This window comes from Pseudopipra pipra, chromosome Z, assembly GCF_036250125.1.
Source record: "Pseudopipra pipra isolate bDixPip1 chromosome Z, bDixPip1.hap1, whole genome shotgun sequence".
Classification (NCBI taxonomy): domain Eukaryota; kingdom Metazoa; phylum Chordata; class Aves; order Passeriformes; family Pipridae; genus Pseudopipra; species Pseudopipra pipra.
Window position 1 is genome coordinate 34506680 of NC_087581.1, and position 12923 is coordinate 34519602.

At 42.6% G+C, this 12923-nt stretch overlaps 1 protein-coding gene across 9 annotated transcripts in view; it reads right to left on the reverse strand.

Moving 5' to 3' along the window:
* The window catches only part of PRUNE2 (prune homolog 2 with BCH domain), a 146432-nt gene extending 135842 nt beyond the window's left edge, over positions 1-10590 (reverse strand). For 8 of the 9 annotated variants that reach the window (XM_064641119.1, XM_064641118.1, XM_064641112.1 and 5 more), the window contains exon 1: positions 10467-10577. In XM_064641119.1, coding sequence (XP_064497189.1) covers positions 10467-10502 — 36 coding nt within the window. In that variant the 5' untranslated portion in view covers positions 10503-10577. Of the gene's footprint in view, positions 1-10466 lie in introns of all 9 variants that reach the window. The other variant, XM_064641120.1, reaches the window with a different exon arrangement.
* Between the last annotated feature and the right edge of the window lie 2333 nt (positions 10591-12923).

Below are 12923 nucleotides of genomic sequence, written 5' to 3' on the forward strand. Positions count from 1 at the left end.
ATATGTTCATCCAATTCAGGTTTTATTTTGGTTTCCTTATATGGAGAGGCTTCCTCTCCTTCCTTGGGAAACTTCCTTCCTAGCTAAAAGACCCCATTTTCAGGAAATATTTTCTTTATTAATTGTTTTGCAATTATTTATTTATACCTATGTACATGAATGAATGATTCCTTCCTTTCTTTGCATTGCTTTTAGTAACCCCATAGATCCAGACTGCTCTCATGTCTCAGTGCAGCAGTAATTTAATCAAGTTTTATATTTAGTTCATTTTTATTTTTCTTGGAAGTCAAATAATTTTGCTATGATTTGCTGAATTCTTCCTCCAGTTAAGAAATACTTATAGTTATATGGTAGCCATAAGAGGCTGAAGTATTCCACTTTAAACTGTATAACAATGATGAAAAACAGAGAGAGAAAGTCTAAGGGACATAACTTTACCTAATAAAGATGTGTGTGTGTGTGTGTGTGTGTGCATAAACATATAAATGTCTACTACTGTCTTGCTATGTGATATGAAGACTGTATCTCCAAATGGCATTTTTAAGACATCTTTCACCATTCATGCATCTCTTATTTGCATTGAAGTGGCCCCTGCATCTATCTCCTTCTTCCTACTTCATGCTCTCTGTTTTTCTTCCACATATTGAATGTATATTTGGCATTACTCTTCAACAGAATTTCACAAAAATTTATCTAATCATTTCACTCAACTCTGTAAGCCCTGTAATAGCAGTGTAACTGCTCAGCATGTTTCACAACTATTCTTTGGTTAAATATTTACCTCAAAATTATATTGGTGCAATGTTTACACTTTTTTTCCGCATTACTAATGAATGCTGACTCTGTAGTTCACACTGCATGGTTTCTTCTGATAGATTTAATTAACAAAAGGTTAATCAGCTCTAAGACTGATTCTACAACATTTCTAGGTGTATATACAATTTACACGTGAGTTTTCCAACTGAAGTCAATATCATTACTCATACTCTTTATTTCTGTACATACTGTAAGTGCCCTGCTAAGTGGAGTCAAGTCCCCTGTGTGCTGCTGGATTAATGCAAAGAAGATACATGAGAGGGTAAGACTTGATTCCTTCTCTTAGTGCTTGAAAGCCTTTTTTCTCCTTGGCTTGGAGAGTTTAGCAATTTCTGGAAAATAACTTCTGCTTCGCTTCTGTAACATCTCTCACTTCCCATAAAGCCACAACTTTATTCCAGCTAAATCAAATATTATTTTCAAAGCAACCACTGCCTATCACTGATAAGAAAACTCCAGACAGGAAAATAAAAGGTAATATGAATAATTATCTAAGTGACTTGACTTGTTTTAAAACTGTGGTCACATAAATCTACTCATGTCATGCCATCACTACTAACTGTTCTTTGAACTTCTTTGCCTCAGAAACAAATACAACATTCATTTTTTGTATCTATCGAACCAATGCCTTGAAGGCCTTTTTTACTATTCTCAAGGGCATCTCCCTGCTGGAGGGCTTCCCCCTCAGTCTCGAAAATGTCCAGTCATGCAGTACAGTATTTCCCTGTCTAGGGGCTTAACTCCCCATTTGTCCAGTGTGTTATCCTGTTAGGCTTAACACTGGCCTAGAATTATAGTCTCTTTTCTTATATCAGCAAGGGATTAAGAGAACTCAAGTTTTAGAGAGTTTGGGTTCTTTTTTCCAAATGCTGTTAACTGCTAAAGATGACACAGCATTTAGAAAGATCATTTCCCCACCTAATCTGCTATTCTCTGCAGGAGAAGGACCATCTTTCAATTATTAGTTTGAAGCAGTTTTCTGTAATATGTGGATCAGTATTATCTACGCATTAAGCCCTTCCCAGGGCTAATTCTGTTCTTTCTGATTTCCCTGAAGCCAGCATACAAAGCATTAGGCTCTCCATTAAGCACAGACCTAAAGTCAGGGGAAAAGCACGGTCTGGCAGCCTTTGGTCTCAGCATCTCACGGGGGAATTTTGATTTTTTTTTCTTTTTTTATTCCTACAGCTATTTTCTTGGGAGACTCCCTTGATTCAACTTATCACAGTCATTCAGCTTCACTGCAACAGCCTGAAGAACATGAGATTACTTGAAAAATACCAAACTACCTCCTGCAGTACACAGTATTTCACAAGAGAGAATTACTAAATAAATACTTTCTGAATGTTTAGTTCTCTATTTAATTGACTAACCTTTTGATAATCAGTCTGATAATCATTCTGAAGTTACACCACTGAAGACTTAAACATTTGATTTATTTTCCTAAAAAATTATACAAAATTATGTATTGACTGATCAGTCACTCTTCTCCAACCTAAGAGCTTAGCTGCACCTGAAAGAGTGTAATCCAGAGAGATCAGTAACATAATATACTGGGGAAAATACAGCCAGTGTTTGTGAAGTATGACATTTTTGTAGAAAATTGTTTAGATTTCATTCTTGAATAATTCAACAAACTTGCAGAGAAGGACAAGCAAGTCAATGCATTGTATTTGAGTCTTCAAAAACATTATTGAAAAGTCTAGAGGCCAGTAAAGAAACTAAATCACTAAAGAAAAAAGGGGTGCAATGTTCTCATGACATAGTACACAATTAAAATTAAGAAAAAAAGGACAAGAACAAATGGTCAGTTTTTACAATGATAAAATAACAATGAAGGATTCTCCACGAGGATATGTGCTGGGATATGTGCTGTACCTCATATCCATAAATAATAAATAATATTACTTCCAGTTGGACACGCAGGCAAATAATGAGGTGAAAAAAGCTGCAGACAATACCAGATTATTTAGGAGAGTCAAATCTAAAACTGGCTACAAGAACTGCAGAAAGGACTCACAGCACTGAGGGACTAGGTCATAAAACAGTAAACAGAAACAAGGGCCAAGAAGTGTAGACTAGGGAAAACGTCACATGTCCCTTTTTTAACTGTATTGAGGTACTGTAGACTGTCAGATGAGCTTTAAAATGGGTACTACACAGAGAAAATATCTTGTATTCGTTTTACCTGATACTCCAAAAGCATCAGAAAACTGCTTTCTGACAGTAAAACAGAGTAAGTACAACAGCAAGAACTCTTAAGAAAATGGAAAAAAATAAGATGTTGTTATACTACTGTCAGTCTCTTATGCTGTCATGACTTAAATCTGACAGGCAGTTCTGGGTTCCACGACTTTCAAAGGGTTAATAGAATTATAAAATCTTCAGAAAGAGGTCACAAGAATGAGCAGAGTGATAGAATTATGCTCATGTATGAAGGAGCAATAGAAAACCTTAGCTTGGAAATGTCAGAGAAGACAAGGAGGGTACGGTAATATTTAACTAAAGAAAGAAAACAAAGAAAAAAATATTCAGATAGAAGAATTGTGGAAGACACACTAAAATTGTCAGATAATTTAAAGCAAACAAACAGGGATACTGGCCCACTCAGACAGAGTACCTGACAAAACTGTAAATCATAGAATCATAGAACCAAGAGGGTTGGAAAAGACCTCTAAGATCATCAAGTCCAACCCTTGATCTGCTACCACCATGGTTATAGACTGTGGCACTAAGTGGCACAGCCAGTCTCATCTTAAAAACCTCCAGGGACAGAGAATCCACCCTAGGCAGCCCATTCCAATGTCTGATTACTCTCTCTGTAAGAAATTTCTTCCTAATATCCAACCTAAACCTCCCCTGGCACAGCTTAAGACCATGCCCTCTTCTCCTACTGCTGGTTGCCTGGGAGAAGAGACCGACCCCCACCTGGCTACAACATCTTTTCAGGGAGTTGTAGAGAGTGATGAGGTCTCCCCTGAGCCTCCTCTTTTTCAGGCTGAACAACCCCAGCTCCCTCAGCCTCTCCTCACAGGACTTGTGCTCCAGTCCCTTCACCAGCCTTGTTGCTCTCAATATCCTTCCTGAACTGAGGGGCCCAGAACAGGACACAGTTCTACAGGTGTGGCCTCACCAACGCTGAGCAGAGGGGAAGAATCACTTCCTTGGATCTGCTGGTCATGCTGTTCCTGATCCAGGCCAGGATGCCATTGGCCTTCTTGGCCACCTGGGCACACAGCTGGCTCGTGTTCAGCTTCCTGTCCATCCACACTCCCAGGTCCCTTTCTGTCTGGCTGCTCTCCAGCCACTCTGTGCCCAGCCTGTAGCGCTGCATGGGGTTGTTGTGGCCAAAGTGCAGGATCCGGCACTTAGCCTTGTTGAACCTCATCCTGTTGGAATCAGACCATCTCTCCAGCTTGTCCAGGTCCCTCTGCAGAGTGCTCCTGCCTTCTAGCAGATCAACACTCCCCCCCCCCAGCTTGGTGTCATCTGCAAATTTGCTAATGGTACACTCAATGCCCTCATCCAGATCATCAATAAAGATATTAAAGAGGACTGGGCCCAACACTGATCCCTGGGGGACACCACTGGTGGCCGGATGCCAACTGGATGCAGCACTGTTCACCACCACTCTCTGGGCCCGGCCCTCCAGCCAGTTCCCAACCCAGCACAGAGTGCCCCTGTCCAAGCTGTGGGCTGCAGCTTTTTCAGGAGTATGGTATGGGAGACAGTGTCAAAGGCTTTGCTGAAGTCCAGACAGACCACATCCACAGCCTTCCCCTCATCCAACAGGTGGGTCAAGTTGGTCAGACAGAACCTGCTCTTCCTAAACCTCTGCTGGTTGAGTCTGATCCCTTGTCCATCCTGTAGGTGTTGTGTAATTGCACTTAAAATTATCTACTCCATAACCTTGCCAGGCACTGAGGTCAGGCCTGTAGTTTCCTGGATCCTCCTTGCAGCCCTTTTTGTGGATAGACGTGACATTCACCAACTTCCAATCATCTGAGACCTCCCCAGTGAGCCAGGACTGTTGGTAAATGATGGAGAGTGGCTTGGCGAGCTCTTCTACCAGCTTCCCCATCACCCTTGGATGGATCCTATCTGGTCTCATAGACTTGTGAGGATCCAGGTGGTTCAGCAGGTCAGTAACTGTTTCCTCCTGGATTACAGGGGGGCTATTCAGCTTCCTGTCTCTGTCTACGAGCTCCAGAGGCCAGTTGTCCTGAGGACAACCTGTCTTACTGTTGAAAACTGAGGCAAAGAAGGTGTTAAATACCTCAGCCTTTTCCTCATCTTTGGTGACTATGTTCCTCCCCATGTCCAGCAAAGAATGGAGGTTTTCTTCCTTGCCCCTCCTTTTGCTACTGATGTATTTGTAGAAGTGCTTCTTGTTACCCCTAACAGAAGTGGCTAGATTGAGTTCAAAATGTGCCTTTATCTCTCTAATTTTCTTTCTACATGACCTAACTATAGTCCTAAACTCTTCATGAGTAGCCAGCCCTTTTTTCCATAGTCAGTACGCTCTCTTTTTTACCCTAATTTTCTTCAAAATCTCCCTGTTCAGCCAGACCGGTCATCTTCCCTGACAGGTCACCTTTTGGCACACTGGGACAGCCTGCTCCTGGGCATTCAAGACTTGCTTCTTGAAGCATTTCCATCCCTCCTGGACCCCTTTGTTTTCAGGGGCTGTTTTCCCAGGTACCCTCTGAACCAGTCTTCTGAGTAGGCTGAAATCTGCCCTGGGGAAGACCAGGACAGAAGTTTTATTGAGGGCCCTCTTTGCATCCCTGAGCATTGAAAACTATTATTTCATGGCCACTGTGCCCTAGACAGCCTCTGACCACCACATCTCCCACCAGCCCCTCTCTATTTGTGAACAACAGGTCTAGCAGGACCCCACCCCTGGTAGGTTCATTTACCAGCTGGAGCAGGAAATTATCCTCTATACACTCTAGGAATCTCCCGGACTGCCTCTTCTCTGCTGTGTTGAGTTTCCAGCAGACATCCAGCAGGTTAAAAGTCGCCCACAAGAACAAGGGCTGGCGATTTTGAGATATCCACCAGCTGCTTGCAGAATAATTCATCACCCTCATCATCCTGGTTGGGTGGTCTGTAACAGACTCCCACCAGGATGTCACCTTGTTGGCCTTCCCTCTGATTCTGATCCACACGTACTCAACCTTATTGTTACTGACTTCAAGTTCCACAGAGTCGAGAGACTCTCCAACATATAGAACCACCCCTCCACTACTCCTACCTCACCTGTCCCTCCTGAAGAGCTTGTAGCCACTCATGGCAGCACTCCAGTCATGTGAGTCATCCCACCACGTTTCCGTGATGGTGACTACAGCACAGCTTTCCTGCTGCACGATGGCTTCCAGCTCCTCTTGTTTGTTACCCATGCTGTGTGCATTGGTGTACATGCACTTGAGCTGGGCTGCTGATTTCAGTTCTAACCCTAACCCTAACCCTAACCCTAACCCTAACCCTAATGGCTTTCCACCTTCAGGCTCATCTCTGGAGAGCCTGGTTTCAACTCCTTCCCCCTTCAAACCTAGTTTAAAGCCCTTCTGATCAGCCCCACCAACTTAGGGGCTAGAGTCCTTTTGCCCTTGCTAGACAGATGAAGCCCATCTGACTCTGGCAGGCTTGGTACCATAGAATTTGCCCCATGGTCAAAAGAACAAAATTCTGCCAGTGGCACCAATCCTTTAGCCATCTATTGATAACATGGGTTTTCCTACTCCTCTCCTCATTCATCCCAGCTACTGCAGGAACTGAGGCAAACACCACCTGTGCTCCTGTCCCATTAACTAATCAACTCAGTGCCTTGAAGTCCTTTTCAATTACCCTGCCACGTCTTTCATTAATATGCTGCTGCCAGCCTGGACCATCAGCAGTGGATTATAATCACAGGGCTGGATTAGCTCAGGGAGTCTCCTACTAATATCCCTCACCTGGGCCCCAGGAAGGCAGCAGACTTCCCTGTGGGATGAGTCCATTCGGCACATAGGGCCCTCAGTTCCCCTCAGAAGGGAGTCACCAACTGCAACTACCCTTCTTTTTTTCTTTATAGCTGTGGTTGTAATCCGTCTGGTAGACGGGGTGCAACCGGAAAACCCTCCAGACAGATCCTCTTCTTGACTGCCCTCTGCCTGGCTCTCCGGGTCCAGGGCCTCATACCTGCTTTTTAAGGTCATTGTGGGAGGTGATGGGGGTCAGGAGGAGATTCCTTTACCTCTCTGATCAGGAGGTTCCGTTCCTCCCCACCTACTTGGTTTGCTCCATCTGCCTGATGGCAGGAGGGGCAGGGCTTCACCGTCTCCTCCTGGACTTCTTTTGGGGTTGAAAGGGTATGACTCCACCAGTCTATTTCCCTTTCACTCTCCCTAAAGCTTCTTAGCCTCTCCACTTCTTCCTTGAGCTCTGCCACCAGGCACAGGAAATCATTCACCTGCTTGCGCTGTATGCGGGTGTCTCTCACGCTGTCCTCTGGGATTTTGTTGAAGGCAAAGCACAAAAAACCAAACATATAACATAGCCAAATATGTGGAAGATGGTTCTAGCTGCGGCTAACATAGTAGTTGAGCTATACATTTTGAACCAAGCTTTCAGCACTTGTTCAGCAGGCCTGTGTATTCTATGGCTTATAAACCCCCACTAGACAAGACAGAACGCTGGTTTAGAAGCACCTTTGGCCTCATGTAATCTCACCTATTCTCACATTATTACTAGACTTAAGAAAAAAATGGGGAAAAACCTGCAGGACTGAACCATACACATCAAAAAAATGTCAGTAGGGCATCTTTTACATTCTGTCATGTTTTGCCTTGTAACACTTTCCTTCCTTGGTTTTACATGGATTACATGTAACAATTTTAAAGATTGTTAGTGAAGATTGCTGAGGATGTTTTACCACTACAGGACAAGCCACAAAAGCAAAATTCATTGTTCTTTAAGAAAGAATAGTCTAGTGGAGACTTTATTATTAATAGATAATACGCAGAGAATTTTCCTCTGTAACGATCAATGAAGGTACATAATACAAGAGTCTTAGAAAACGAAAAAAAAGTGCATGTCCTTTGTGCAGCACACTCTGAGGCTAAAATTTCCTCCATGTAGAAAAACAGCCTTGAATAATGTTGTGGCTGGATCCAGACCCAAACGAATGACGAAGCACTTGCAGTAATAGGTTCTCCTGCACCGTCTGGAGCAATTGTTCTTCTAGAGCTATTGTTCATGAGTAAAGAAAATTTTCCTTTACTCATGCTGAATAAGTAACTATATAACCAGTGCACTGTTATCAGTTTAACCTAAGAAAATTACCTATGCTGTGAAATACTAGCACTGTAAGACTGGCATCATCAGGCCTCTGAGATACAACTGTAGGGGTTTTAGCATCTTCCACAGACACAGCTGTAGTAGCATAACAAACAGCAGCTCACTCATTCTGAGCCATTAACCCATTTACCTGGGCAGCTTTAACTTCCATCAGTGGCAAAACAAAGATAGCCTGTTGTTTGTCCTCAACTCAGTCTATGGCTACCTTGTACCAGCTGAGAAAGATTCCCCACAATAGGCTTGACCAAGCCAGAAAACACATCATCAACCCTCCATGTAGCAGAATGCAAATCCTGAATTACTTTGGGTTATCATTTTCAGGCTACTGTAGTACAAACTAAACTGGCAAATTGAAGTCAACCTATAAGATTTATAGATCTCCTTTGAACTGAATACACCAGTGCTCAGATGCTTCTTCCCCAGCCATGCTCAGCTGACATGACCATACAATGAAACATCACAGTCAGAAAGACACTTGCCCTGACAATACTAAGCTCCAAAACATGGCTTTCCCTCCAATGATTCAGAAGGTACAAAGAGAATTCTGCACTTTTTTGAAAACCCCCATTGCAGGAATTAAAAGGGCTGTGCTCTTGTGTGTTCAGTTAATCAATTAATTATTTAATAATTATCTAATTAATATTATCTACATATTATATAATATCCATTCTCCTCGGGCCTCTTCAGACTAATAGTTTTCTAGACAACACCTTTTTGACTATCAACAGATATTCAGAAAGATTAATGCACTACTTGCTTTTAGAGGCAAAATCAAGTTGGTTTTAATGCTTGGTACTTATTAGTGGGAACCGCTATCATTGCATAAGTAATGTCTATTAAGTAATATCACCTACGGTGTACTTGAGCAGAAAGTTTGTCAAAACCAAATCTCCAGCTCAAATTTCACAATACATGAAATGCTGATGAAAAAACATACTAAGTATTTGTAACTGCACTATGCACTATCTTCTAAGAGGGCTACCAAAATTCAGACTGTGTATACAAAAACATAAGGGACATACTTTATAAACTCTTAAAAATACATTGTATAGCAACTTAGTTGGCACGTGACCAGGATGACATACTTCATGTTTACCCTTGGCATTTGCCAGTTAAATATTAAGGGAGCCATTAAGGAATTAATTTTCTCTTCTATTCTGCCAGTCCTCTAAAAAACTATTTAATTCTCTGATTTCCAGCAATGCATGACAAAAAAAATGATAGTATAACAAATCATCCTTTACAAATCATTACATATAGAGAACCATGTTAGTCAAAGAAAGAACATGTTAGGTTTAGGATTGCTCATCCTCCACATATTCATAACAGGTCTACAAAACGGGGAAGGGCCTACACTTTAAATTATCAACAACGAAGTTCACATTTAGTTATCTACAACAATCTCAAAAGGGTGGGGCGGGAACCCTGTAAGCACATAGGTTCCAAGTACGCAAAAATACAGGACAAAACTAGCAGCTGTGGGATTTTATTTACAACCCATTATTACCCCTATAATTGAACACACTTAGAGCTGGGATAGCTAGCGGGAACACAGGCTACACATGAAAGGTAACAACTCGATAAAACTGAGTTTTGCAGAGAAAATCAACCCTCTTTATTGTAAACAAGCTGGCCTAAGACCAGTTTGCACTGCGCATAAGAGGGAAAAGAGCACTAATTACTTGGGGCTAGATTATCAGGCAAGGTAATAAAAATAAATGCACTGCGGTTTTAGCTCAGCCCGACCATCAAGTCCTTTGAGAACAGGACCTATATATATCTGAGATTCCTAACACAGTGTTGAATACCTATGGCAAATAAGACACAATTATGAAGCTGGACCTTGATAATCTTTCTATTTTTCTCAGTTATTTTATGTCTTGCTTATGGAAACTTATGCCCTATTGCTAGTGAAATTTAGACCACACAAATAACAGACTGTCACTGACTTCTCATAAAACTATTCCTCCATTCAGCTATGAAACTTGATGCATCTGAAAGTCTCTACAAATGTGCAAATGATCCCAAAACGACATGCTGCCATTCCCTACGTGCCTGCCAGATATGGGTTCGTATATTCGTACAGCAGAGCATTATTCAGCAATAACCAGATGGCAGAGAAGGTGCGAAAAGATAACGCATCCCCAAAACACACCCCAGCCGATGCTAAGCTCACTAGCCCCATTACTAGCCCAACGGGGACTAGAGCACTGTTGGAGCTCTCCTAGAAGTTTCGGGGAGCACCCGCGGGGCCACAGTTACCGCAAGTCGGGCGAAGTTCCGCGCCCGCTGCCCCCGCCGTGACTCACCAGCTTGGACTGGGCGCGCTGCAGGAACTCCTCCATGGCGCCGGGCGGCCGCGAGCAGGGCAGGGCACAGCAGAGCAGAAGCGCCGCCGCCGCCCCGCTCGGCTCCGCGACTCCCGCGCCCTCCGCAGCGGAGCAGCCCCGCCCAGCCCTGCCCGCGGGCCGTGACGTCAGGCCGTGCTGCAGGGGCCGCGCGGAGCTCCGCGCGTCCAGGGATCCGCGCGTCCTGGGATCCGCCCGTCCTGTCATCCGCGCGTCCCCCGGTCTGCGCGTGCATCAGGCCCCGGAAAGCAGCGGTTTGCTCTGTGACAAGAGTTCGTGACCGAAGTACAGAGGGCGCCCAGACCCGCCTCGGGGTCTCAAAGCAACAGGCAGCAGTTGGTGTCTGTTGGGGGCCCTTGAACAGGAATGACTCAGTTTTCTATTTCACATCTGCTAAAACTCAACAATGGAAAGCTCGAGGGCATCAGTGAAAGGCAGCGAACATTTCGGGGTCCTCTTTCCATAGTGGCACAAGGTCTGGAGGGAACCAAGCAGTGGGTTCAAATCGAAAAAGACTAGGATTAGATTAAATAGTAGGAAAAAAACTCTTTAGTGCAAGGGTGGAGAGGCACTGGAACACATTGCACAGGGAACTTGTGGCTGCCCCATCCCTGGAAGTGTTCAAGGCCAGGTTGGATGGGGCTCTGAGCAACCTGATCTAGTGAAAGGTGTCCCTGCCCATGGCAGGGGGGTTGAAACTAGATAATCTTTAAGGTCCCCTTCCAACTCAAACCATTTTATCATAACTCCAAGATTCACAGTCAAGCCTTCAGAAACCCTGCCCTCTACCTCAGACCTAGGATCCTTTCTAAGTATAGTGCCCACAGTCACATTTCATTTATATTTTCAGTTGCACAGCTCGAAAAGGAGTCTCCTAGACTAGCGTCCACTTTATAGAGAAATAAAGAGAAATGTCTAAGAGCTGGAGTCTGGAAATACAGAAGTCGATGGAAAGTCACGTGATGAGTGTAGAGTAGACCAGGAAATAAACTGTAGGATTTGCAGCTTCTCTGATGCTATCACACCACTAGGATTCACTGGTGTGGGATTTTTTTTCCCCCACTATAAATAACTACCCTGGATAGTACAAATTTATTATTCCAGTGAAGCTGGGCCTCACTGAGGAGCTAGTGATGGCTAATTGTTAATAAATTCAGTGCTGTGAGATCTGGGATTTTTCTCTCTTGTGTATTATTTTACAGCTCATTGAAGATATTACTGTAAAAGCTAAAAGCTCTTGCTTCCTTGTTAACAAACTTTTTTTTATTAGCATGATCTACTCTCATTTGATTTGTTGATTCTTTCATGATATCCTGCAGATCCTATTACTGTGTTTCCTGTCATGATCAATTTGCTGTGCTCAGTCATATGTTCCTATTACAAATTGTTCTGGAGATCAGAAAAAAAACCCCTAACCTGTATCATAACTATTTAAAACTGAAAGGTAAATCTTCGTTAAAACATTAGAGTGGACAAATTACATGAAACAAAGTACTCTAAATGACAGTGTTCTAAGCAGATAAAAAGAATTCTCTTACATTTACTGGAACATTTCTTCTTCTGAAATACATTAGTGTGTTATTGTGTTTTAGTACTCTATCTGAATTTTGGTTTTCTGGTTGCTCTATAGAAAAGCAGCTCTCTTGAAAGAGTGCAGGTTTTGCACAACATATTCTAATATTTGTAACTTAAAATTGAAACTGAATATTACAACACAGAAATTGCTATATAATTTGAGATGCAGAGTTGAGGTCTATTGAAAATGTATTGCTCAATAAGAAAAATATATGAGCTCCAGAAAAAGGAGTAGTTTGTATTTCACCTCAGCAAAGTTTGCAAAACAAGTAGAAAAAAAAATCCAGCTTGCTACGTGAGCTAAACTGAAGTTTGAGAAACTGATGCTCAAGGAGGTCATTTTTGCTGCATAGGTATTTAAAAAAAAAATAAAGCCAGAAGGCAGACTCTGGTCAGCAAATAGTTGAAGAATAAGAAGCTGAATTTGCTAAATAGACAGCGAAGTTGTATTTTTATGCCTCATACCAATAAGCACTCTTATTCCCATACACTGTAAATATAGTGTGTTGACTAATTAGTTCTTTGTACATCCACTTAATAGGTCTGCGTATGTGAATATAGCCTTACATAATGTGCCCTTACCCTTAGCCAAGTGGTCTTTCACTGAATATAGAGGAACTATGTGGACTCTGTGATCCACGTGCTCAAATTCCAGAGATGGCCTCAGTACAGCTGCATTGGAAACAAAACAGAGTGCACCTGAGCTCCTGAAAACATGGGCATTAGATAGCTTTTGAAACTGTTTTTTAAGTAACTTGTTTGCCTCCATAATTATTGTATGAGTTAGATATTGAGGACTTAATTATTCACATCCTATTGGGCAAAACCATGAACAGAGAACTA